This window comes from Ranitomeya variabilis, chromosome 6, assembly GCF_051348905.1.
Source record: "Ranitomeya variabilis isolate aRanVar5 chromosome 6, aRanVar5.hap1, whole genome shotgun sequence".
Classification (NCBI taxonomy): Eukaryota; Metazoa; Chordata; class Amphibia; order Anura; family Dendrobatidae; genus Ranitomeya; species Ranitomeya variabilis.
This window is the reverse complement of record NC_135237.1, coordinates 96,351,895-96,378,584: the sequence shown is the minus strand read 5'-3', so window position 1 is coordinate 96,378,584 and position 26,690 is coordinate 96,351,895. Positions and strand designations below refer to the sequence as shown.

General features: G+C 42.6%; 1 protein-coding gene across 1 annotated transcript in view; it reads right to left on the bottom strand.

Annotated features, from left to right (window-relative positions):
- Positions 1-26,690, bottom strand: part of TAX1BP1 (Tax1 binding protein 1) — a 152,097-nt gene that overhangs the window by 22,634 nt on the left and 102,773 nt on the right. Inside the window, exons 6-13 of the mRNA XM_077268822.1 lie at positions 25,875-26,023; positions 22,229-22,319; positions 18,893-19,078; positions 11,862-12,110; positions 5,339-5,488; positions 3,267-3,354; positions 2,096-2,214; positions 1,206-1,331 (exon numbers count right to left, since the gene is read on the bottom strand). Coding sequence (XP_077124937.1) covers positions 1,206-1,331; positions 2,096-2,214; positions 3,267-3,354; positions 5,339-5,488; positions 11,862-12,110; positions 18,893-19,078; positions 22,229-22,319; positions 25,875-26,023 — 1,158 coding nt within the window. The remainder of the gene's footprint in view (positions 1-1,205; positions 1,332-2,095; positions 2,215-3,266; positions 3,355-5,338; positions 5,489-11,861; positions 12,111-18,892; positions 19,079-22,228; positions 22,320-25,874; positions 26,024-26,690) is intronic.

The following is a 26,690-nucleotide window of genomic DNA, read 5'->3' as shown; positions in this document are numbered from 1 at the left end:
GGAGTCCAGACACATTATCCATTACACAACAGGATACATAAAGCCGAATTACAGGATAAAGATTGTGCAAAGGTATCAGAGTCACTCAGAAAAGCCAGGGAGGGCTTTTACTCTACTGGGAAAAGGCTGGTATTTCACAGGTCTTAGGAGGTGGCTGTGATCATGTGAAACATTCCTCACCTTCTACTGAGCAGCCTCAGAAGTAGATTTAGACTTTCTGAAGCATAAAGGCACATAATATCCCCCAGTGCTACATTACATTGTGCTACAACAAGCCGGACAGATTTGCCTTTTCCAGATCGACCAAATTAACTTTCCCTAATACTTGTGCTATGCTGCGAACATTCAGTGTGTATCACAGATGCTGCCTTCTATCGCCGGGCCAGTAATAGGTAAATAACCGGCTCATAATATACTGTGGCAGAACTATCAGTGGTAAGAAAGACCCTGCACAAAGCGAGGGCGCGCCCTGCACAAAGCGAGGGCGCGCCCTGCACAAAGCGAGGGCGCGCCCTGCACAAAGCGAGGGCGCGCCCTGCACAAAGCGAGGGCGCGCCCTGCACAAAGCGAGGGCGCGCCCTGCACAAAGCGAGGGCGCGCCCTGCACAAAGCGAGGGCGCGCCCTGCACAAAGCGAGGGCGCGCCCTGCACAAAGCGAGGGCGCGCCCTGCACAAAGCTTGCAGTTTGATTCCTCTTAAATAGGTGAAATGTTCCTTGCAATACTTTAATTGCAGCCTATGCATTTGGGTTAAAACACATACAAGGCTCCTATAATCAATTCAGAAATTCTGCAAAAGAGGGTTGGAAACGGAAATACTTTCCAGCACAAAGAAAATGATTAACTCTGTGCAGCAAGCCTACAGTATACTTCAGGAGCTTATCTGGACATATACTGCAATGATGTGATAGGGCTCCTGTCTAGTGAATGGAGGCCCAACGTCTGCCCTTTTGCATATTGTCTGTGTAGAACGAGAAACAGATGGCTAATGCAAAAAAACATATACAAAGATATATGTTTATTCAGTCCCTATGCTGGACGGATGCCTTGGCATCCTGCATGACTGTGGCCACTGTTGGGCACATATCTCCTTGGGCGCACGCACACGACATCGGGCACAGATGTAACGTGTACTTAGCCTTACAAATCACACACTGGCGTCTGCCTAAATCTGGGATGACCATGTTTCTGCCTGGATGGTCTTACCTTATACTGATCCTCATGGACTGCCAGCTGCAGTTTGATACTTTCATTCATTTTCAGTTGTTCTTTCCACTTTAGCTCCATCTTCGCGACATCATCAGCAAATGCAGTGCACCTTGCCTTTTCTTCCTAGAAGAGCAGGAAAATAATAAATATAAGAAGTTCTAATGCAGCTAGTTTAGGTCAATAAACCTGCAGTAGCAACACTCTCTGCTCTGTAATATGGACGGCTAAATGTGGCCATATTATGGTCATCTGAATGGGGCCATGAGAGCTTTGTAGCTAAAACCCTGTGATTCCAGCAGCCTCTGCAATGTTTCAGGCAAGCAGACTATGGAGAAGGCATGGAGAACTAGCACTGTATAAGAGCAGGTGCCGATTCACTGTAAATGAAGAGTAGCAGACAACGATAACCTCATGTCAGTAAAGTAGGAAGAAAAGGGAAGCAAAAGGCTTCACAAACGTACTGCACACAAGGATCATTTAAAGCACTGACGTTTTTAGCTTTTCACACTTTCATATGAAGTGAAGTAGATTTAACACAATATGCCAAATTAGCATGCCAAACACACAAAACATTTTGGAGCTTGATCTTCGATAACCCTTTAAAGAATAGACAATTTTTAGTTTTTGCTCCTTTGTTTTTTTCTCTTCAACTTCCTAAAGGCATACATTTTTTGGGGATTTTTCAGCCGACACAGCCATATGGAGGACTTTTTTTATGGAATGATTTGTACTTTTAATTAACACCATTCTTTTTACGGTGAGATGGAATTTTTTACCTGTTTCCCAGTACAAAAGCAATGAAATTGCAATTTAAAAAAAAAAAAAAAAAACACCAGCCACTTACATCAAGTTACATCACTAGCCAGATCTGATGGTTGGCTACTTACTGCTAACATTTGCTTGTACTTTCGATACTTCTCAGTTTTCTCAGCTATTTCCTTGTTCATATCAGCCACTTGTTCTTTGATGACAAATTCAGATACAGAATGGGAAGAAAATGGACTCACTGTGGAAGGCAGATAAATGAGTGATTACTCGAGAGCACATTATTATGTAAAGCACAACATATTAGGCCCAGTTTTGCACTGCTCTGTCAAGCAATATTAAGAGATATGGAGAGAAAAACGTTCAAAATGTGCTACTGCCTACGGAATCACCAATTTTTTCAATAACTGCAAATTATAATTTTTTTTTTCCATTTCAGACAAAACCTTTGGGACTAAGGCGTCATTCAGATGTCAGTGTTTGTTGCATGTGAGGCTACTTTCACACTAGCGTCGGCACGGGGCCGTCACTATGCTTCGGCCCGATGCCCGTTGTGAAAATAATGCCCGACGTGGGCAGCGGAAGCAGTTTTACAATGCTTCCGCTGCCCATTGTGAAGTCCGGGGAGGAGGGGGCGGAGTTCCGGGCATGCATGCGCGGTCAGAAATGGTGGTCCCGACGCAAGAAAAAGCGTTACATGGAACTTTTTTTGTGCCGACGGGCCGACGCTTCCAGTGTATGACGCTTGCGACGTATGGACATACGTCGCAATGCGCCGCTAATGTAAGTATATGGGCAAAAAAACGCATCCTGCGGGCACGTTTGCAGGATGCGGTTTTTTTTGCCACAGCGGCGCATTGCGACGTATTCCAAACGAGGCTAGTGTGAAAGTAGCCTGAGCCGTCAGTTTTTCTGACTGACAGGATAGCCAGCTGACGCAATTCACAGGTCATTTTTTTTTTTTTTTAGTTTGCTTACCAATGGCCTGCAAAAAATAATGGAGACATGCTACTATTGGTTTGATTTGCAGAAATAACTCACCCATTCAAGCGAATTGGTCCACACACAATAAAACAAAACAAGGACAGCGATCAGTGTTGTATAGTAATGCTGTCCCTTTTTTATGGTCGCTGGAAAGAAGCTTTGGAAACATCCATCAATTTTTTTTTTTTGTATACAAGAATGTATGACACATCAGTGGTAAAAGCGGACACTTGGACAAAAAATTTATGAAAAACTAATAGTAAACTGACGAAAAAAGAAAAGGTGATGTGCGCATCAAGCCTAACCTACCTGGCGGAGTAAAATTTGGGATATCCGCAGCCGATGCCTCACAATACACATACTGATCTCCTGACTTCTGCTGACCTTCTGCAGATTTCTGGTTCAGAAGGGAAGAAGGAAAAAATAAGTCAAACTGTGGCAGATGTATTCAGAACATTTCATGTAACAATGAACAATCAGATGGCACAAACGGCAGTAAGATGGCAGAGCTCACTGGGAAAGGGAAACAAAGTGGGGGAAAAAGAAACTGCAATATGTTAAGTAATGAATGGATTATAAGTTGATGCCAGGGGTTGGACAGTGCTACGATGTCCACGAGTGGAATCTGGGCCTCAAGATCAGATCTAATTCAGTTCAGAGGCCGAGCTGCAATTCAGACACGACCCATGGAAAAACTGACCAAGCCAAAAGAACTCATTGTATTTTTTTTCTCTAAATCGGAGGTCAACTTCTAACTCCTTCATGACTGGGCAGTTTTTCATTTTAGTGTTTCCATTTCTTTTCCTCCCTTCTACCAAAAGCCATATTTTTTTTTTATTTCTTCAACATGAGGGCCATTTTTTTTTTTTTGCAGGAGTAGTCGTATAGTAAAATGAATGTTCATATTCATAACTACAATGTATAGGAAAACGGGCAAAAAGTTACAAGTGCGGTGAAACGGCAAAACAAGCGATTGGAATTTGGGTGGCGAGCGGACATCCTTATTGGTTTAGGGTTGGATATGACATTTTGAGCGCATGGTCAATTTTTTTCCCACTCATTCTGCCATGTTGTGTTTGGGTTAATTCATTTTATATTTTGATAGTGCGGACTTTTACAGACATGGAAATATCAAATGTGTTTATAATTATATATCGTTATTTTTCTTTATTATTAAACGGGCGTAAAAAAGTTGGCTTATGTTTTTGAGGAGTTGAACCTGTTATCATCTGATTGCTCCTTCATACACTGCAGTACCACTGTATTGTGACATATAGACGAAATTACGTGCTCCTATAAATCCCACCAGGAGGAAAAAAAGATGGCATCTGTGGGGGCCATAGGCAGACTTTTTGGCTGCCATAACACATCTGCCCTAATGAATCACAGTGCTGCATGGGCCGATGGGTGAATGTGATAAACCCTAAAAATACAGCTGTCAGAGCTAGCCTGTGGTATTTAAATGGTTTATCAGCAGCAATCAGAGCAAACTCTGGTCACTGCTGTTACAGCAAGATACCAGCTGCACATTACATCCAGCATCTTCCAGGTATGGTGGGGGCAAAGCATCTAAGCCACTTCAAATACCAGCATACGCCATATGACGTAGCACTAAGTTGCATGTCAGCAGGGGGTTTAAGGGAATCTGTCACCCCCCCACCCCTGGGACGTATATGACCTATTAATATGGGCATACAGGTAATAGAAATGTTACACTACTCTTACGTGTATGCCTCATATTAATCGTCTTGATGCTGAGAAATGTTATATTCTTTCCTTAGGCTAATGAATTCTTCCAGGCTCTGGGGCGTGCGGTGCCTAGAAGAGATCCTTGCCTCCTCTCCTCATTACAATACTACTCCCTCCTATCAGTGCCAGTTATGGCCAGTGGCCTGTTAGTGGACATTATGAATACCTACTCAGAGCACCACATGAAGACCCCCCTCACAATCCTGCTGACAGGTTCTCTTGAAGGTCATAAATCAAGAACACCATTAGATTCATAAATGTAGTTTGAGGTGCTTACATTTTTTTTAGCTGAACCTAAAAGTGGATCCAGCAAAAGAAAAAAAATAAATAAATAAAAAGAAAAAAAACAGTAATACAAGTCTTTGCTGTTTGCTGTACCCTTTAAAAGAATGCTCTACTTCTTGGTGAACTTTGCTATAGGTACAGGAAGTCTGTGAAAAGTCCAGGTTCATCACAGGCTCCAGTCCATCAGGACACTTTACGTGAGACTTCCTGGTAATAAAGCTAACCTCCACTGACAAGGGTGGAACAGTTTTAAGAATTACACATTTTGTACTCTGCACCTGAAATATAAATGCTTTCTTGGTCTTAAAAGGCTATGCAATAATATTAGTCAAGAGATAGGTACATACAAGCTGGTCTGTGAGTTTTGTGACTTGTTTCTGATATTTCTGACATTCTTTAAATTTTTCTTTATAGTGGTCTGCAGCCATTTGTAGCCTCAGCTTCAGGTCTTCAACCTCCTTACGAAGTTCCTGCTCAACTCTACAGCTTTCTGTGTCCTAAAGAGAAAAATCAACATGAGATTTTACATTAACCCCTTCATGACCCAGCCTATTTTGGCCTTAATGACCTTGCCGTTTTTTGCAATTCTGACCAGTGTCCTTTTATGAGGTAATAACTCAGGAATGCTTCAACGGATCCTAGCGATTCTGAGATTGTTTTTTCGTGACATATTGGGCTTCATGTTAGTGGTAAATTTAGGTCGATAATTTCTGCGTTTATTTGTGAAAAAAACGGAAATTTGGCGAAAATTTTGAAAATTTTGCAATTTTCACATTTTGAATTTTTATTCTGTTAAATCAGAGAGTTATGTGACAAAATAGTTAATAAATAAAATTTCCCACATTTCTACTTTACATCAGCACAATTTTGGAAACAAAATTTTTTTTTGCTAGGAAGTTATAAGGGTTAAAATTTGACCAGTGATTTCTCATTTTTACAACAAAATTTACAAAACCATTTTTTTTAGGGACCACCTCACATTTGAAGTCAGTTTGAGGGTTCTATATGGCTGAAAATACCCAAAAGTGACACCATTCTAAAAACTACACCCCTCAAGGTGCTCAAAACCACATTCAAGAAGTTTGTTAACCCTTCAGGTGTTTCACAGCAGCAGAAGCAACATGGAAGGAAAAAATGAACATTTAACTTTTTAGTCACAAAAATGATCTTTTAGCAACAATTTTTTTATTTTCCCAAGGGTAAAAGGAAAAACTGGACCACAAAAGTTGTTGTCCAATTTGTCCTGAGTACGCTGATACCTCATATGTGGGGGTAAACCACTGTTTGGGCGCACGGCAGGGCTCGGAAGGGAAGGAGCGCCATTTGACTTTTTGAATGAAAATTTGGCTCCAATCTTTAGCGGACACCATGTCACGTTTGCAGAGCCCCCGTGTGCCTAAACATTGGAGCTCCCCAACAAGTGACCCCAATTTGGAAACTAGACGCCCCAAGGAACTTATCTAGATGCATAGTGAGCACTTTAAACCCCCAGGTGCTTCACAAATTGATCCGTAAAAATGAAAACGTACTTTTTTTTCACAAAAAAATTCTTTTAGCCTCAATTTCTCCATTTTCACATGGGCAACAGGATAAAATGGATCCTAAAATTTGTTGGGAAATTTCTCCTGAGTACACCAATACCTCATATGTGGGGGTAAACCACTGTTTGGGTGCACGGCAAGGCTCGGAAAGGAAGGCGCGCCATTTGACTTTTTGAATGAAAAATGATCTCCATCGTTAGCGGATACCATGTCGCGTTTGGAGAGCCCCTGTGTGCCTAAACATTGGAGCTCCCCCCACAAGTGACCCCATTTTGGAAACTGGACCCCCCAAGGAACTTATCTAGATGCATAGTGAGCACTTTAAACCCCCAGGTGCTTCACAGAAGTTTATAACGCAGAGCCATGAAAATAAAAAATCATTTTTCTTTCCTCAAAAATGATTTTTTTAGCCCGGAATTTTTTATTTTCCCAAGGGTAAAAGGAGAAATTTGACCCCAAAAGTTGTTGTCCAGTATCTCCTGAGTACGCTGATACCCCATATGTGGGGGTAAACCACTGTTTGGGCACATGCCGGGGCTCGGAAGTGAAGTAGTGACATTTTGAAATGCAGACTTTGATGGAATGCTCTGCGGGCGTCACGTTGCGTTTGCAGAGCCCCTGATGTGCCTAAACAGTAAACCCCCCCACAAGTGACCCCATTTTGGAAACTAGACCCCCAAAGGAACTTATCTAGATATGTGGTGAGCACTTTGAACCCCCAAGTGCTTCACAGACGTTTACAACGAAGAGCCGTGAAAATAAAAAATCATTTTTATTTCCTCAAAAATGATGTTTTAGCAAGCAATTTTTTATTTTCACAAGGGTAACAGATGAAATTGGACCCCGATAGTTATAATAATAATAATAATACCACAATAATGAACATCAGCTGCTGATACCGGACAGGTGCCGTGCCACCCCTGTCACACCTGCAAGGTGAACAAAAGAAAATCTGAAGAGTGAGGTATCGCGCTAAACCAGCTCTAGACAACTAAAGGTGTAGAATTTCAAAACAATAGTGAGCACAAACTACTATAGCTCCAACTTCTATTTCCAAAAATGCCAATAATAACAGCGATCCTGTATAAGGTAAACACTTACTCTTTGCCTATGTCGTGGTCGATAATGCCGGTGGGTACATGTGTCGGCGGGTACTGTTGCTGGAGGTTCCAGATAACCAAAGGGCAAGGGCAGCGCGAGTAGTTAGGGTATTTGGAGAACGCGCAGAGCCAGAAGCTCAGGGTCAGGGTACCCTGACGAAGAGGGACGGAACGCGTTGGTTAGCTTTTTGCCCTAGCAAGGCTCCGTAGCTTCGTGACATCACACGCTGCAGAGCACTGTCGGCAATTTTTTTCAGCCGCGCATCCAGGATCGCTTCTGGCTCTGCGCGTTCTCCAAATACCCCAACTACTCGCACTGCCCTTGCCCTTTGGTTATCTGGAACCTCCAGCAACAGTACCCGCCGACACATATACCCACCGGCATTATCGACCACGACATAGGCAAAGAGTAAGTGTTTACCTCTACCTTTATACAGGATCGCTGTTATTATTGGCATTTTTGGAAATAGAAGTTGGAGCTATAGTAGTTTGTGCTCACTATTGTTTTGAAATTCTACACCTTTAGTTGTCTAGAGCTGGTTTAGTGCGATACCTCACTCTTCAGGACCCCAATAGTTGTTGCCCAGTTTGTCCCGAGTATGCTGGTACTCCATACGTGGGGGTAAACCACTGTTTGGGCGCACGTTGGGGCTCGGAAGGGAGGGAGCACCATTTGACTTTTTGAACGCAAGATTGGCTGGAATCAATGGTGGCGCCATGTTGCGTTTGGAGACCCCTGATGTGCCTAAACAGTGGAAACCCCACAATTCTAACTCCAACACTAACCCCAACACACCCCTAACCCTAATCCCTACTACTCTAGCCATAACCCTAACCACAACCCTAACCCTAACACACCCCTAACCCTAATCCCAACCCTAACCCTAATCCCAACCCTAACCCCAACACACCCCTAACCATAACCCTAACCACAAGCCTAATCTTAAACCTATTTCCAACCCTAGCCCTAATTCCAACCCTAACTCTAATTCCAACCTTAACCCTAAGGCTATGTGCCCACGTTGCGGATTCGTGAGATTTTTCCGCACCATTTTTGAAAAATCCGCAGGTAAAAGGCACTGCGTTTTACCTGCAGATTTACCACGGATTTCCAGTGGTTTTTGTGCGGATTTCACCTGCGGATTCCTATTGAGGAACAGGTGTAAAACGCTGCGGAATCCGCACAAAGAATTGACAAGCTGCGGAAAATACAACGCAGCGTTTCCGCACGGTATTTTCCGCACCATGGGCACAGCGGATTTGGTTTTCCATAGGTTTACATGGAACTGTAAACCTGTTGGAAAACTGCTACGAATCCGCAGCAGCCAATCCGCTGCAGATCCGCAGCCAAATCCGCACCGTGTGCACATAGCCTAATTCTAAGGCTATGTGCACACGCTGCGGAAAACGCTGCGAATCCGCAGCGTTTCAGCAGCGGGTCCGCAGCAGTTTCCCTTGAGTTTATAGTTCAATGTAAACCTATGGGAAACAAAAAACGCTGTGCACATGCTGCGGAAAAAACTGCGCGGAAACGCAGCGGTTTACATTCCGCAGTATGTCACTTCTTTCTGCGGATTCCGCAGCGGTTTTACAACTGCTCCAATAGAAAACCGCAGTTGTAAAACCGCAGTGAAATCCGCAGAAAAACCACGTTGAATCCGCGATAAGTCCGCAGCGGTTTTGCACTGCGGATTTATCAAATGCGCTGTGGAAAAATCCACAGAGGACCAGAATACCCCTAACCCTAACCCTAGTTCTAAACCTAGTGGAAAAAATATATATATTTTCTTTATTTTATTGTTGTCCCTACCTATGGGGGTGATAAAGGGGGGGGTTCATTTACAATTTTTTTTATTTTGATCACTGTGATAGGTTTTTTCACAGTGATCAAAACGTACATGGAACGAATCTGCTGGCCAGCAGATTCGGCGGGCGCACTGCGCATGCGCCCGCCATTTTGGAAGATGGCGGCGCCCAGGGAGGAGACGGACGGACACCGGGAGGCTCGGTAAGTATGAGGGGTTGAGGGGGGGGGGGCCCGGGGGGTGGATCGGTGCACAGGAGGACGGGGGAGCGGACAGGAGGACGGAGGGGACCGGACCACAGAATGGGGGACTGGGGAGGAGATCGGTGGTGGTAGGGGGGGGGGGGCAGATCAGGTTTTCCAGCCATGGCCGATGATATTGCAGCATCGGCCATGGCTGGATTGTAATATTTCACCACTTTTCATAGGTGAAATATTACAAATTGCTCTGATTGGCTGTTGCACTTTCAACAGCCAATCAGAGCGATCGTAGCCACGTGGGGGCAAAGCCACCCCCCCCCCCCCGGGCTAAAGTACCACTCCCTCTGTCCCTGCAGATCGGGTGAAATTGGAGTTAACCCTTTCACCCGGCCTGCAGGGACGCGATCATTCTGTGACACAGCATATGCGTCACAGGTCGGATTGGCACCAACTTTCATGATGCATACGCTGTGTCACAGGTCGGGAAGGGGTTAAAACAGGAGTATTGTAGTTCTGGGGAATATAATTTCTGTATTAACTGTAAAGTGATAAAGGGTTCTAAGAAAGAAATGACATATCGGTGCTAATAGGATACATTCCAATATTTTGTTGCAAAACCTAAAAGTGTTAGCACACGTGTAAGTTATATATACAATTTGTGCAAGTAAAATGCTTTCTCTGCCCACTTTTCCATACAGGCCAGTTGTATGGAATATATGGCTTATTGTGGTCGCATGGACAGATACTCCAGTCTCTGCTTGGAACATTGCAGCTCCTTCAGGGTTAAACATTTGATGACAATGGATTTGATGGTGCTCCGTGGGATAATCAGAGATAGGAATATTTTTTTTTTCTCATTACCCAACCCTGACTTGTACTTCTCAACAACTTTGTCCCTGACTTGGTTAGAGATCTCCTTGGCCTTCAGTGTGTTTGGTTAGTATTGCCTCTTGCTTAATGGTGTTGCAGCCTCAGTGGCCTTTCAGAAAAGGTGTGCATACACTGACAGACCATGGGACACTTAGATTGCACGCAGGTGGACTTCCTTTCACAAGCATGTGACTTATGAAGGTAAATGCTTGCACCAGAAATTTTTAGGGGTTTCATAACAAAAGGGGTGAATAAATATGCACATACCAATTTTTAGTTATTTGATCCAATAAATTTAATTTATGCCTATATTTTTCTCACTTCACCAACTTAGACTATTTAGTGCTGATGCATTAAACACAAATTACATTAGAAAAATAGTTAAACACAGGTTGTAATCTAATAAAATAGATAAAAAGTCAAGGGGAGTGAATACGGGCTCACAACACATACAAAACAAACAAAAAAAGTATAATACAATCTTACAATGTAATGGAATTTTCTGGATTTGATCTTGGTCCAGTTAACATTAAAAGGTTTGTCCACTACTAGGACAACCCCTCATTAAACTTCTTGATAAAATAATAAAGCCTATACTCACCTCCCGTGCCACGCCGTTCCTGCGGTGCCAGTACTCGCTCTCCCCAAGGCTGTGATTCGGTGTAGTGACACGTGACGCCAGCACACAATCAGCTATGGCATCGCTCTCCGCATTTCTACGAACTGAACATGAAGAGGAAGCCAGGGCTGCAGATCATCTCGGACTTGATCTTCATATTCAGTTTGTCTGAAGGTGGAGACAGTGACGCCAGTGCTGACTGGGCACCGGGCATCATGTGTCATTCCACCGCATGATAGAGCTGGGACCTCGAAAGGCAACACCGCTGGAACAGAGGCGGCACGGTAGGCAAATATAGTCTTTATTATATTATAGGGCAGAACATTTAGTTTAAGAAGGGATTGTCCTAGTAGTGGACAAACCCTTTAAAAGGAGATTTCTCAAGTTCTTGAATGGTTAAAACTGCAAATTGCTCTTCAGCAAGCAACTTTGCACAGTACTGCTGATTAAAAATCCTCTCCATTCTCAAGAATAGATGGATTTCTAATTCTATCCATCCTAGCATGCAGTACGCTGCGGGATCTGTCGTTTATGGCAGTCTGGAGTCTGTCCCTTTATTCCAAGTCATAGGCTATCTTAAAGAAGGCAAGAACCGAGCATGTGGTTCTGCAGAGAAAATACATGCGAGTTAGCGCACAGGCATTTACACTCTGGACTCTTCGAGGCCGAGATATTCATATTGGTACATGTGAAGGAAACACATTGCTCCCTAATTTAGATTATTAAGTATCTTACCTGATCCTTTCTCGAGACACTGTTAGAGGAGGATTGCCTATCCCGCAGACCGAGCTCAGACAAAACGGTGGCTAGTTGCTTCTTCACGCTCTCAGTCTCAAGGCGAGATGTATGAAGGTCAGCCATAGTTTTATCGCGTATATTTACTGCATCACTAAGCTCTCTGGACATTAAGGAAGCCTCCTGTCGGCTGGCCTGGTGGTCATCCTCAATCTTACGAAGCTGTTGTTTTAAAAAGACAATGTCTTCCTGGGAAGGAAAGAATAAAAAATAAATAAGTCAAGGTGGTTTTATGAAAAGCAGGGATACATCAAGTAACGATACAGCAAGACAAACCTCACCCATCAGACGGGAAACGGAGTCTCACATTCACGGAAAACACAATACCAGGGACAGGACTTTCACTAGATTCTGCTACCACAAGTTTTATATATTGCATTTTATACAAGGTATTTCAGCATACCAGAATTACAAAAGTACAGCAAAAATATACAATAATGGCATATGTAGATTAGCATGCACATTAACCAGATGCAACCAAGAGGAGGGGTACAGTAAATTAGACTATACCACAAACTGCACATTTAATGCACAAACCAGGTAAACAGCATGTTAGTCGCTGGCTTTAAGCTGGCACATTCATAGAGCTGATAAGTTCTCACTGGGAGCAATCACATGAAAAGCACCAATAAAAACATCTTCGAGCATCACTCCAGTAAGAGGAATTAACAGGAATCAGCGCCACTCCTCGTTTCTGTGCGGCATTTCAGCTTAGCCCCACTCACATCAGCGGCACAGCAATACCAGGCTCAACGCAGGTGTGGCACCTTTCCTGGTAGAAAGCAGTTTGTTCCTCTAAATCTGGACAATTTCCACCCATGTTACGAGTGCGAATGTATTGAGCTCGCTGAGAACCTGAACCAGCATCATATTCATCAGATACTGGCTGTGTTTATCAGCCGGCATCTGTGTAACAGCGAAAATGTAAGCTCCTATTGCTGGTGTTAACCCCCTGAAATTCCACTGTCAATCTCTAATATCAGTATTTACGAAGCACGACCCTGGGGATGTGCATCATTAGGTGCTAATCAGTACCCCGCGAGGAGCTGAAGGGTTGCCATAGCCGCGAGGGTCATGCCAAACGCCCCCATGGCTGCCATGTTGGTAATCCAGTGAAGCTTAGCCACTCGCTGGCTTTATAGGAGATTTTAGCCATATAGTGCGATACTGTAGTGTATAGAACAAGCTGTGATGTGTTCGCAGTCCACTTAGAGGACTGATATAAAAAAAGTATTGAAAAATATTATAAAAAATAAATGAAAAGATTATAAGACTTTTTCCAGATTTTATCAAAATATAAAGTGATTTATCCCCTAATGTAAATCTCATAAAGCAAAGAAAATAAAATGCTACAATTGCATTATTTTTTTTAAACTGCAATAAACAAAAAATAATAATAATAATGTGGACTGTACCCCAAAATAGTAATACTAAAAAACATTGGCTCGCTTTGCAGAAAGACATCCTTCATACATTCCAGTTGCCTCAGAATACGGTGACAAACAAATGGATTGCACTGACCCGAAAAATCATTTTTACAACATAATTAACAACGTAAAAACAAAACCCAAAATATGGGGACATCGTATTCGTTTTTTTTCTTGCCATATCACTCTAGTTGATTTTTTCCCCCGTTTGTTTTGCAGTACTTTAATCATTAAAATGAATAGTCATTCATTCAAAATTACAACCTGCCCCGCATGAAAGAAATCAGGATACAGCCAAGGTGACAAAAAAAAAACAACTTTGTTTTTATCCCCCTCCGGAGGAGTATCACTAAGGCATGTTCCCTGACCCTAGTACTTGCCACAGTTGTCTTCTTTAATCAGCGCCGCTCTGGTCATCTTTACCAATTTTTGACCGGTGGGATCGCTCCAATGTTTGCCGGAGGTCACTTCTCAATGTTAGTCTATGAGCAGGGGCGTACCGATTGCGGTCATAGAGATCAGGACTGGGCCCGTGCGGGTAAGGGGTCCGCCAATACCAGGGCAAACTTCAACTGGATGTGCGTCCTTGGACACAAATTCAGATGGTGTATTGCAGAGCAGAGGTCTGTGTGTGGCAATACATGCTGCCAGCCATTCAGAGGCCAGCAGCTGACGTCAGCATGCAATGGAAATGATGTCATGCGCTCCAGCCACTTGCACACTTAAGTCAGCTGCCAGCTTCAGGAGAAGACACCGCATGGCGGAGGGAAGGGGAGTAGAATCATTTTTATCCTATGCATTAAAGTGAACCCATCAGCAGGATTGTGCTGATTAACCTGCAGACAGTGTCAGGTCAGCGCCATTACGCTGATTAAAATGATGCCTTGGTTGATGAAATCAGTCTTGTGGTTGTTTAATCTTTTATGTAAAGTAGGAGGCAGGTCACTGAAGGACTAGCGACCTGTCATAAGCCCATACAGATAAATACCTAAGCAGAGCACCACATGAAGACCCCCGTCTCCCACAGCCCCACGTCGAAGCACAAGAGTATTTGAAAATTGCAAACCCAAGATGGATTTCATCAACCCAGGTATCATTTTAATCAGTATAACAGCGCCAACTTGACACTGTCTGCAGGTTACTGTGCACAATCCTGCTGACAGGCAGGGCTGTGGAGTCGGTAAGCCAAACATCCGACTCCCTCATACATGGCTCATGTTTAAGTTTAAGTGATAAATTTACTGTAGTAAAATGGTAACATCAGGCTTTTAAATCATTATTAGGATACAATAATGTACAATACAAAATAATATTGTGGTACCGTGTGAGCCAGAAAAATCGATGTAAATACTTATGTCCCCGAAAATTGAGAAAAGTATTCAAGCAGTGATACCCTTATTGGCGAACCAGAGAAATTACATTTGCAAGCTTTCAGAGTTCAAAAGGCCCCTTCATTGGGCTTGTAATTTAGCCTGGTGAAGGAGGCTTTTGATCTCTGAAAGCTTGCAAATGTAATTTCTCTGGTTCGCCAATAAGGGTATCACTCCTTGAATACTTTTCTCAATTTTTGGGGACATAAGTATTTACATCTATAATACAATAATCAAGCCACTAAGATAGAACATAAAATATATTTATTGGAATACAACTTTAGAACAAAAAAAAGTTTTGCATATTTACAATTTATTATACACTATGCAGTAAGTGGAAAAAAACAGTTTTTAACAAAAACGTACTGAAAATTTGTGCAGTCTATGAATTTGCTCTGAGAAATAGTATCGCCTCCATCAGATCCTCCTTCATAGATGAAATCTAATCTGACCTAATTATTTTAAGGCTAGAGAACAACCTCTCTACACTAACTTGGGTTGGTGGCAAAGCAGTAACCATATTTGCGACATCTCTAACAATTTCAGGGTATAAAGGAATTGCCTTGTGCAAATTCAGTTTTGATGAACGATTTGCTCTCAAAGAAGTAGAAGAGTTCAGTGAAAACAATTTGCTGAAATATGGTCAATCTGTTTTCTATGGGAGTGGAATCTTTTTCCCTGCGGCACCGCATTGCCTGCTCCGTGTCGTCAAAATAGTTTTCAAAATCAAACTCCTCATCTGATGAGGATGAAGAAAAGGCAGCAGCACTGGCAGGACCCGAGTCCTCTTGCTCTAGGCCGTCCTGTAACCCACTCATCCTAACTGCTACCTCAATCAGAGCTTCTTTTCCTTAGTAAGCTGTTGATCATCCAGCAATATACGATGACTCGGGTCCACATAAACAGCTGCCAGAAAATTTTTATTTTCTAATAGCAGTGTCTCTCTCCGTTTCATTGAAGCAGCAATGCCACCTGTGATCTAGCCTCCTCTTTGAGACAGGCAAAACAACAAGTTCTTCCACTCCTTTATAAAAATGACAGGAGGTAAATCTTCAGCTTGTAAATTTTTAGTCACTGTAAATGGGTGATGAAGCAATTCCTTCAATTCAGCCACTTGTGTCCATTGACCTTCATGTAGTGTTACCTGAGGGTTGGCCATATCTACAAGGAAGGGTTTCAGCTCAAGCAATCGCTCAATCATTAAATAGGTGCTGCCCCACTGAAAGGCTTGATCCACAATTGCCCCTTTTCTAGCACGTCTCTTCAAGATGGAATCAATTTTAGGGGTTCTAGCAGAAATAGCCAATTTCCTCACTTTGCTAATCAGAGTTCCAGCATCCCTCTTGCAGACTATCCTATTGCCAGCTGCAGAGTGTGCACAGCACAACACATGTGATTAATAGGAAAAAGGTGTGAAGCGGCTTCAACAAGATCATCTAATTGTAAAGAATTATTTTGCAGTTCTTCTGTAGTATTATCTGTTTGTTCCCCCATTATGGGAACAGGACTGTGGCCTTCCATCTCCAACATACTGAATGTGAAATGTTCTTCTAGCTACTGTTCACCTTCATTATTCTCATTCATCAGTTTAATTGTACTTGTGTTTGAAGCATTATCAGTTACAATAGCAAGAACCTGTTCTTTTTGGAGTTCATAATCTTGCAGAACTTTTCCACTAAGGTCAGGAGAAACTGGCTGCTGTGATGAGATTTAGTATATTTTACTGCCAGGGCCTTAGTAACAATATTTTGTCGTCACAAACATATCGAACGTTGATAGCAAAATAGTTCACTCTGTGACGTGTGCAGGCATCCATTTTAAGAAACACAAAGCGTCGCTTGAGAGTTTTTTTATTAGATGTTCCTTTTGGTTAAGGGCTTCTTCAATCACTAATTTTCTAATACTTTCTCTTTCCAGAGAAACACCAAGTTTGCGGGCCATTTCTATATTAAGAGCTGTATAAGCTGGTCCCGCAAATAATGATAATGGTACACAGTCCTTCACAACAAGCTCGATGAGCTGTGTTTTAAACACATCTGCTGTCACTGTTACAGTAACTTTGTCACTTACAAAATATCTTGTAACTGATGTTTCAGACGCTCTTTCCTCCTTCTTTGCCTGGCGGGAAGTACTGGTCTCTGGTTTCTTGGTGCTGCTGTGATCGTTTTCAATCACAGCTTTGTAAACTTCTGGGTGGCAGGGTTGTAAATGTCTTTTTAGACTGGAAGCTCTTGAAGGAGCATTTTTATCACTGCCTGAGTATGCACCGATTTTGGCATCACCGAATTTGTTTTTACCTGGGTCACTTATACACTGACACACAAAATGTTTTTCGTCTTGAGTCACTGTGAAATGCTCAAAGACAGTTGACTTCATAAGATGCTTCTTAGACATTTTGTAACTATGTAAATTTGCTCTCAAAATAATTTTATCCTGTAAAAAAAAAAAAAAAGGTATGTTGTAATTCTTTCAAGAATAGGGAATCATGCACTGTATAATTTAGGATAGAAATAAAAGAATGTTTGCATAAATCAATAGGACAGATGATACATATAAAGTTCGTAAAATATGTTGCTAGATAGCTATACTCTGAACTTTCAATGTCAGGCTTGTCTCAGGGTACAGCTCACTAAATGCTTCACATCATATTTCTTCACAGTCTATGAAGGGGGGAGGAGGGAGGGAGCATGTTTGTGCTGAATCATATTCCAGAACACACAAACAAATATATATGTCCTCATTGAACTTGTTAATGTATTTCCGAATTTGAGATGTTAGAAAACCGTTTTTCCTCTTATATTCTATGTATAGAGTATATAAGTCATCAGAGCAGCTAATTTCTCCAAACATGAGCTAAGAGGAAAAACAAACTAAAACATCAAGCATACAGAGACAACGTATACTGGACTATTGATTTATGCACAGTTTATTGAAAGTTTAGATATGCTTTAAGAAGTACTTACCTTAATCCAGCTTTCCCGTTCACTCCAGAAGTTGAGATGAATGCAGGCATTCCTTCCCTGTGTATTTGTTATTTTTTCCCTTTATCTGTAGAAGAGGCGCTTCACTACTTATCATGAACATAAACTGCAGCACAGATTCATCTCAGCTAAAAGTCTCGTCCTTAGATCAGGAAAAGGACAGACATTTATAGGACATTTCATATCTTTCCCAGATTCTTATGAAAAAAATATTCCCCACAAACTGCATTGAACTACTGTGCCCAATTTATTACATATTTTAGGAGTCGGTCCATTTTATACAGGCTCCGACTCCACATGACAGGTTCCCTTTAAAGAATAGCAGCAGAATGGGGGACATATATAAGGATGGGGGATGTGTATACCAGGATAAGGGACATATATATATGTGTGTTTTATATATATCTATATCTATCTATCTATCTATCTATATATATATATATCACACACACACACACACACACTAGGATGGGGCCAGGATGAGGGACATTACTACACAATGGGGGGGCAACACGTATCACCTCATAGAATTTAGAACGCTACAAGGGCCTATACAGCAGAGCAACATGTGGGGGTGGACGGGGGTGTTAGTATATGTGGGACCCAGGCCCAAATTTTGAACTTGGGCCCATCAATTTCTAGCAACTGTCTATGAGTACAAGAACAAAGATCTCAAAGACTTACATTGAGAGCTTGTGACCGTTACCTCTGACATCCGGTCAGTCAGCAGTTGCGGTCACAAGATGGCAGTGGAATGGGATCAGATCAGAGCCAGGAAAAGCAGAAGACGACGACTGGTTAAATGAATTAAAAAAAAGACAAAAAAAAACAAAAACACTACACTTGTGTGGTGCTTTAAATTATTGCTCTTGGAAGAAAGGGAGAAAAAAAAAACAAAACAAAAGATAAAAAAAAGATAATGGACCCCAGCAGGAAGTTGACAGGTGAAGTTGCTTAATGTATATCAGTAAATAATGACATATCAAGCAGTAAGAAATATTGGGAAGTGAACAGTCCATTCTTCATTACAATCAGGAAAAATGACTAAGCCTTAGGCTCTAAGTGATTGCGACATGGACAAGTGCATATGGACAGTACAATAAACCTGCACAGAAATCTAGCACGGCTCTAGCAAAACGCCAAATTTAGCTGTGCACTCATGTGCATGAGGCTTTATACTTCACAGTTCTCACCTTCTCAGACGCGTTCTGGAGTAGTTCCGCACACAGTTTTTCTTTGTCAGTCAGACACAGCTTCATTTCCACGAGCTCCTCTTTGTAGTGAGCAATTAGACCTTCTTTACCTGAATCTAAATTTCTTAATGTCTGTACCTCTGACAGTAACTTTGTGTTCTCAATTTCAGTATTCTTCAGATGAACCTATAAAAAGGGCAATTTTACATTTATTTTTGTAAAAATAAGACTGCATTATAAGAAGATTACTCAAACTATTGAAGCACAAGAAAGAAAAGATAGTAAAATAGCAAGAAAGTGAATGAGGCGAGCGAAAATGGGAGGAGCAGAAGCGAGGGATGGAGGGGAGAAGCAGAAGCGAGGGAGGGAGAGGGGGGGAGCAGAAGCGAGGGAGGGAGGGAGGGTGAACCAGAAGCGAGGGAGGGAAGGAGGGGAGAAGCAGAAGCGAGGGAGGGAGGGGGGGGAGCAGAAGCGAGGGAGGGAGGGGGGGGGAGCAGAAGCGAGGGAGGGAGGGGGGGGAGCAGAAGCGAGGGAGGGAGGGGGGGGGAGCAGAAGCGACGAAGGGAGGGAGGCGGGGAGCAGAAGCGAGGGAGGGAGGGTGAACCAGAAGCGAGGGAGGGAAGGAGCAGAAGCGAGGGAGGGAAGGAGGGAAGGAGCAGAAGCGAGGGAGGGGGGGAGCAGAAGCGACGAAGGGAGGGAGGGGGGAGCAGAAGCGACGAAGGGAGGGAGGCGGGGAGCAGAAGCGAGGGAGGGTGAACCAGAAGCGAGGGAGGGAAGGAGGGAAGGAGCAGAAGCGAGGGAGGGAGGGGAGGAGCAGAAGCGAGGGAGGGATGGAACAGAGCGAGCGAGGGAGGGATGGAACAGAGCGAGCGAGGGAGGGATGGAACAGAGCGAGCGAGGGAGGGATGGAACAGAGCGAGCGAGGGAGGGATGGAACAGAGCGAGCGAGGGAGGGATGGAACAGAGCGAGCGAGGGAGGGATGGAACAGAGCGAGCGAGGGAGGGAAGGAGCAGAGCGAGGGAGGGAGGGAAGGGCAGAGCGAGGGAAGGAAGGAGCAGAGCGAGGGAAGGAAGGAGCAGAGCGAGGGAAGGAAGGAGCAGAGCGAGGGAAGGAAGGAGCAGAGCGAGGGAAGGAAGGAGCAGAGCGAGGGAAGGAAGGAGCAGAGCGAGGGAAGGAAGGAGCAGAGCGAGGGAAGGAAGGAGCAGAGCGAGGGAAGGAAGGAGCAGAGCGAGGGAAGGAAGGAGCAGAGCGAGGGAAGGAAGGAGCAGAGCGAGGGAAGGAAGGAGCAGAGCGAGGGAAGGAAGGAGCAGAGCGAGGGAAGGAAGGAGCAGAGCGAGGGAAGGAAGGAGCAGAGCGAAGGGAAGGAAGGAGCAGAGCGAGGGAAGGAAGGAGCAGAGCGAGGGAAGGAAGGAGCAGAGCGAGGGAAGGAAGGAGCAGAGCGAGGGAAGGAAGGAGCAGAGCGAGGGAAGGAAGGAGCAGAGCGAGGGAAGGAAGGAGCAGAGCGAAGGGAAGGAAGGAGCAGAGCGAAGGGAAGGAAGGAGCAGAGCGAAGGGAAGGAAGGAGCAGAGCGAGGGAAGGAAGGAGCAGAGCGAGGGAAGGAAGGAGCAGAGCGAGGGAAGGAAGGAGCAGAGCGAGGGAGGGAGGGAAGGAGAAGTGTGAGCATGGGAGAAAAGGGGTGAGCAAGGAACAGAAGAAAGAAAATAAGGGAAGATGGTAAAAAGGGGAGAGGAGAGACTAAGAGGGAGAGGAAAAGGGAAGAGAAAGAGAAAATGAAAGAGGAAAATGGAAGAGAAAATATAGAGGAGCAAAATGGATAGCACATGGGCGCTGAAACATTTTCTTCCAGATTTACAAAATGTCTGTATACTATCCTAGCTTTACACGTCACTTGCTCTAAGTTTATTATGTATATACTATATTGCTGGCTTGTAATGGCATAATTAGTCTATTTTCCTCTAATACAGATTGTTACTCCATTTGCGCAATTCTGTTCTCTAAAATGCCCAAAATGTATTTTAATTCTTCAATTATTATATATTAAGAAAAACATAAATGCCATAAGACTGTTTTACTTAAGGAAAATTAATGCTTTACTGTAGCCTACGAAGTGCCTATTACCATGTACTTTCATGCCACACAAATAATGGCTGCTATTTTAGTGCTAAAGTCATCATAGCCAAAGTATACCAGAGCTTTATATCATCCATCTGGTTTGAAAAAATTATGGACACGTAAAAAGGGCAAATAAACATCTACATTGTAACTTGCACACCATCTTATACTGGTTATCCAGCATGTCTGCCTCTCCTGTGCCATCTACATTATTGTGAGACTAGCTAAGCTAATATGTATTTTCTCAAGCAGAAAAATAATCCCACAAGCAAACAACAACAAAAAAAGAAATAACATTCTAGCCAAGGTTACATAATTCGACCCATAATTATTGTTGAGGTTTTCCACTGAAATTCCTTTCTGGAAGCCAGCTCCACCCCAAGAGCATAAAACATTCTCCAACTTTGTGCTTTTTCTGACAAAAGAAACAAGACTATTGTTCAAATCACACAAAAAGGATCCAAAGCTCGCTGTCTCCAAGGGTAACTTGTTCCACATGTGCCTCTCACTGTGTGTGCAGAGTGAAGATCTCATTGTTAATATAAACCTTTCACCTCTTAATTTTAGGTCACGACCTATTGTTTTATAGGTCTTTATCGGTGAAAATATTTTCTGCAATTTAACTGTGGCGTTTTTGTAGACAGACGGCACCAAACCATAAATGTAATATAGGCAAGGTGGCAAATACACAGACTTTTTTTTATAACTAAAATATCTGTTAAATATTACGTGTGATGCATCACAGGGTATGTATGTGTATCAGTGTGGCCAGTTTTCCTTTAACAACTCATTTTCAGTAGAAAATAAAAACTTCCAAAAATTTTTTTACTGTACAAAAAGTAATAATTATCAATTTTTTGAGCATGTGTTTTTTTTTTCTTTAAATCTATGACTTTGCTACAATTTGGTATAGTGTGAGTATTTGTAAAAGATAAAACTGCATAACTGTGCACAGACATATGTCTACATGTCGGCTGCTTTTAAAGTAAGGTAAAGTCCTCTGCCGAGAAGGGCAGTGTTAATGAAGACAGCGACTTATCACTTGGCTTGCTTAATTTAGTATTCCTAAAACAGATTCCCACAACCTTCAAGAAACTGAGCAGTTCCTTCACTGCCTCTATAGGCTCTTCAGATGTGTTCAGCCATCGTATATGCCCATGCCCTGCGCTTGTCAATCGCTCATGGCAGCAGTCAGCCATACTGCAGCCATAAGATCTCCTTACCTTATACAGCTCCTTCTCATCCTTCTCATTCTTTAGCTGAAATTCCAGTTGATCTCTCTCTAACTTTATTTTCTTGAGTTTATCTTTTATGCTGAAAATGAAAGAAACATTTTTTTTTTTAAATTCTAATTAAAAACTAAAATAAAAAAAGTGGGCCGATCAACTAAGCACAATGGATTTAAATAGCATCTGTCAATGGGGTCAACCCTCCCGAGTCATCTATATGGGCATGCAGGACATAGAAAGTGGAATAGAATGATACCTTTATATCTGCGACCTTATGTTTTACTCCAGAGTAATACTTATTAATCTCAATATGTAAATGAGATAAGATCTATGGTCCGGACATAGATCTCCCTGGTAATCTGCCTCCAGAGATTATATTACATGTAAGAGGGAGTTACCAGTGAGAGACATATAATGACTGACAGTCTGCTCTCCTGATATACATGTCTCACACTGGTAACGCCTCCTTTCATTTAATATACGGTAAGCTTTGGAGGCAGATTCTCAGGGAGATCTATGTCCGGCCCATAGATCTTAACTCATTGACATGTTGAGAAAAATGTGGATCTCTCTGAAATTAGCGATAGTATGGCGGACTTCAAAGCATAATTATATTCAGCTTCCTATGACCTACATGCCCATATAGACGGCTTAAAGTGTATGTTCATAACATGTTCTTGATATGAATTTTTAGAGGAGATTTGGCTCCAAAATCCATATGAAAACGTGCATCCAGTACTCTTTGATTAAGTTCCCTATTTCAAAGGGACACGACGCCTACAGTGCACATGCGGCTGTTTTTTCCCCTTGTGGCGGCCAGTCAAAGCTCAAGTTCTTTCTGCTGGGGAAAAAAAATTTCAAATTTGATTTCTGAACCCACTGAAGCAGAAAATGACCAACATCTATAAACTGCACCAAGAAACACATGGCAAGATCTGGTTTAAAAAAAATAAATACTAAAAAAAAAAAATTATTAAACCCAATTTGGTTTTGTGAATTTTCAGACAATACATAACATAAACCATGCAACAAAAAAACGAAAAAAAAAAAAACAAAAAACACACCACCACTCATTCTTATACAGTTTTCTTGTGGCTTTTTAAGCACGATTTTCAAGTGGCTTTGTGTGGTGCTTTATTACATTTAACTTTTTTTTCATGACCATAGTAAAAACCACAACCACAGCAACTGCTTACCCAAAAATGCACTGAACATGAAGAAAGATGCCACGGATAAAAAAAAAAAAAAAAATCAATTGCTTGTTGTGTTTTCGCCTACTGTTGTAGTTACTCTCTTTTTACAGTGGCCCTATTGATTACTTCTCATCACTTTCAGTTCTCTAGCCGTCTATGCTCTCTACTGGTGGACATATATGTGCTGTTTTTCAGTTGACCACCAGTTAGAGGACAGGTTGCAGGCTGTGTGCACACGGTGCGTTTTGCAGCGGGTTTTTTCACAGTGGAATTGGGCTAAAAGTGCTATGGAATCTTTATGCTAGCAAAGTCAATGAGAATCCTCAAGTGCTGTGCATATGATCAGTATTTTCCATTCGGGATTTGCTGTGCATTTAATTACATTGTGTGCAGAATTATTAGGCAAGTTATATTTTAGAGGATTATTTTTATTATTGATCAACAACTATGTTCTCAATCAACCTAAAAGACTCAAATATCAAAGCTTAATATTTTTGGAAGTTGGAGTGGTTTTTTTTTAGATTTGGCTATCTTAGGAGGATATCTGTTTGTGCAGGTAACTATTATTGTGCAGAATTATTAGGCAACTTAATAAAAACCAAATATATTCCCATCTCACTTGTTTATTTTCATCAGGTAAACCAATATAACTGCATAAAATTTAGAAATTAACATTTCTGACATGCAAAAACAAAACCCCAAAAAATTAGTGACCAATATAGCCACCTTTCTTTATGATGACGCTCAGCAGCCTTCCATCCATAGATTCTGTCAGTTGCTTGATCTGTTTACGACCAACATTGCGTGCAGCAGCCACCACAGCCTCCCAGACACTGTTCCGAGAGGTGGACTGTTTTCCCTCCCTGTAGATCTCACATTTCATGAGGGACCACAGGTTCTCTATGGGGTTCAGATCAGGTGAATAAGGGGGCCAGGTCATTATTTTTTCTTCTTTGAGACCTTTACTGGCCAGCCACGCTGTGGAGTAGTTGTGAGGCATGTGATGGAGCACTGTCCTGCATGAAAATCATGTTTTTCTTGAACGATACCGACTTCTTCCTGTACCACTGCTTGAAGAAGTTGTCTTCCAGAAACTGGCAGTAGGTCTGGGAGTTGAGCTTCACTCCATCCACAACCCAAAAAGGTCCCACAAGTTCACCTTTGATGATACCAGCCCATACCAGTACCCTACCTCCACCTTGCTGGTGTCTGAGTGGGAGTGGAGCTCTCTGCCCTTTACTGATCCAGCCTCTGGCCCATCCATCTGGCCCATCAAGAGTCACTATCATTTCATCAGTCCATAAAACCTCTGAAAACTCAGTCTTAAGATATTTCTTGGCCCAGTCTTGACGTTTTATCTTATGTTTCTTGTTCAAAGGTGGTCGTTTTTCAGCCTTCCTTACCTTGGCCATGTCCCTGAGTATAGCACACCTTGTGCTTTTTGTTACTCCAGTAACGTTGCAGCTCTGAAATATGGCAAAACAGGTGGCAAATGGCATCTTGGCAGCTTCACGCTTGATTTTCCTCAATTCATGGGCAGTTATTTTGCGCCTTTTTTGCCTAACACGCTTCTTGCGGCCCTGTTGGCTATTTGCCATGAAACGCTTGATTGTTCGGTGATCACGCTTCAAAAGTTTGGCAATTTCAAGACTGCCGCATCTCACAATTTTGGACTTTTGAGAGCCCGTCAAATCTCTCTTTGATGTCATTAGACAACACCCCTCCTCATTACAGAGATGCACATCACCTGATTTACTTAATTGGTAGTTGGCTCTCAAGCCTGAACAGCTTGGAGTAGGACAACATGTATAAAAAGTATCATGTGATCAAAATACAACTTGCCTAATAATTCTGCACACCGTGTACCCAGCATGTCAATTCTGTGCTTTTTTGCCTGTGTTTTTTTCACCCATTGACTGCATAGGTAAAAAATATATGCAAAAACAATTTTTCACAGCAGTTTTGCTGCCAAGAGAAGCAGAAACATTGCATAAATTTCTGCAAGTAAATACACATGCCCTAATAGTCATTGGCATGTTCCCTCTGTGCCCGTCAGTGCCAGTGCACATGCATTCATCTAGGATCATACAGGCTAATAACAGATACTGCTATTCACCTTATTAGCTCATATCTCACCCTACAATCGTCTGCATTGTGCACAACCTACAACATTAGCGGACAGTTATCAAAACTGGGGCAAAGGAGAAGTGGAGTAATTGCCTGTGAAAGGACATTCCACTTTATATGGCCTTTGAAAATGTAAAAGCAGAAAACTCATTGGAGGAAAAGTTCTCCATTTTTCCTTTGCATCGGTTCAGATAACTCAATATGCCATATATCGGATATGATGTCAAACACACTCGGCGCCTTCTATTCGGTTACTGTATGGACTGACTTCCAGACCCCTCACACTTCCACACATACAAGCATTGAACACACCGCTTTACCTATCTAATTCAGTTTCCTTTTCAATGGCCTTCTGAGTCACGGTCATTAGGTCTTCTTCAAGCTGAAGGATTTTTGAAGACATTTCTTTACAAGCTTTCTTTACTTCTTCACCTTCAGCTTTTAGGATGTCAGAAGCTTGAAGCAATCCCTACAATTCAAGAAAACATCTTATTTAGAGACCAAGGCACATTAAAGCACAGAAGACATTAGATGAAGACCACTCTGTAGGCAACGAGCTGGGTTGAGAGTGACCACCACTGGTATATATCTGGCACACAAAACCTGGAGACATGGGCTGATACAATGCACAGACAAGAGTAAAGTTGAGACAGGTCCATAAAGAGCACTGTTGAAGTGTCTGCCATTTTGTAACAAGATTCATAAAGTGTAGGAAAATCTCTGGGCGATGAACAGGATCCTCTGGGGTTTCACACTGGAGATCTGTTGGGGTTAGTGAGGAAACCATGTTCACGACAGTACAGTATGTGGTGGCCACTAACTGCTCATATTCACAAGGTGGAAAGATCCGTACAGATAGGTTACACAGGCCAAAATTTAAACATTACGTAATCACAACGTTCACTCTAAGTGAAAAATTATGTTTTTATGTAAAACACTAGATGGTGGCCCGATTCTAACGCACCGGGTATTCTAGAATATGTATGCGTACTGTACATTGTGCAGCCCACGCTGTACATTGCGCAGCCCACGCTGTACATTGCGCAGCCCACGCTGTACATTGCGCAGCCCACGCTGTACATTGCGCAGCCCACGCTGTACATTGCGCAGCCCACGCGGTACATTGCGCAGCCCAC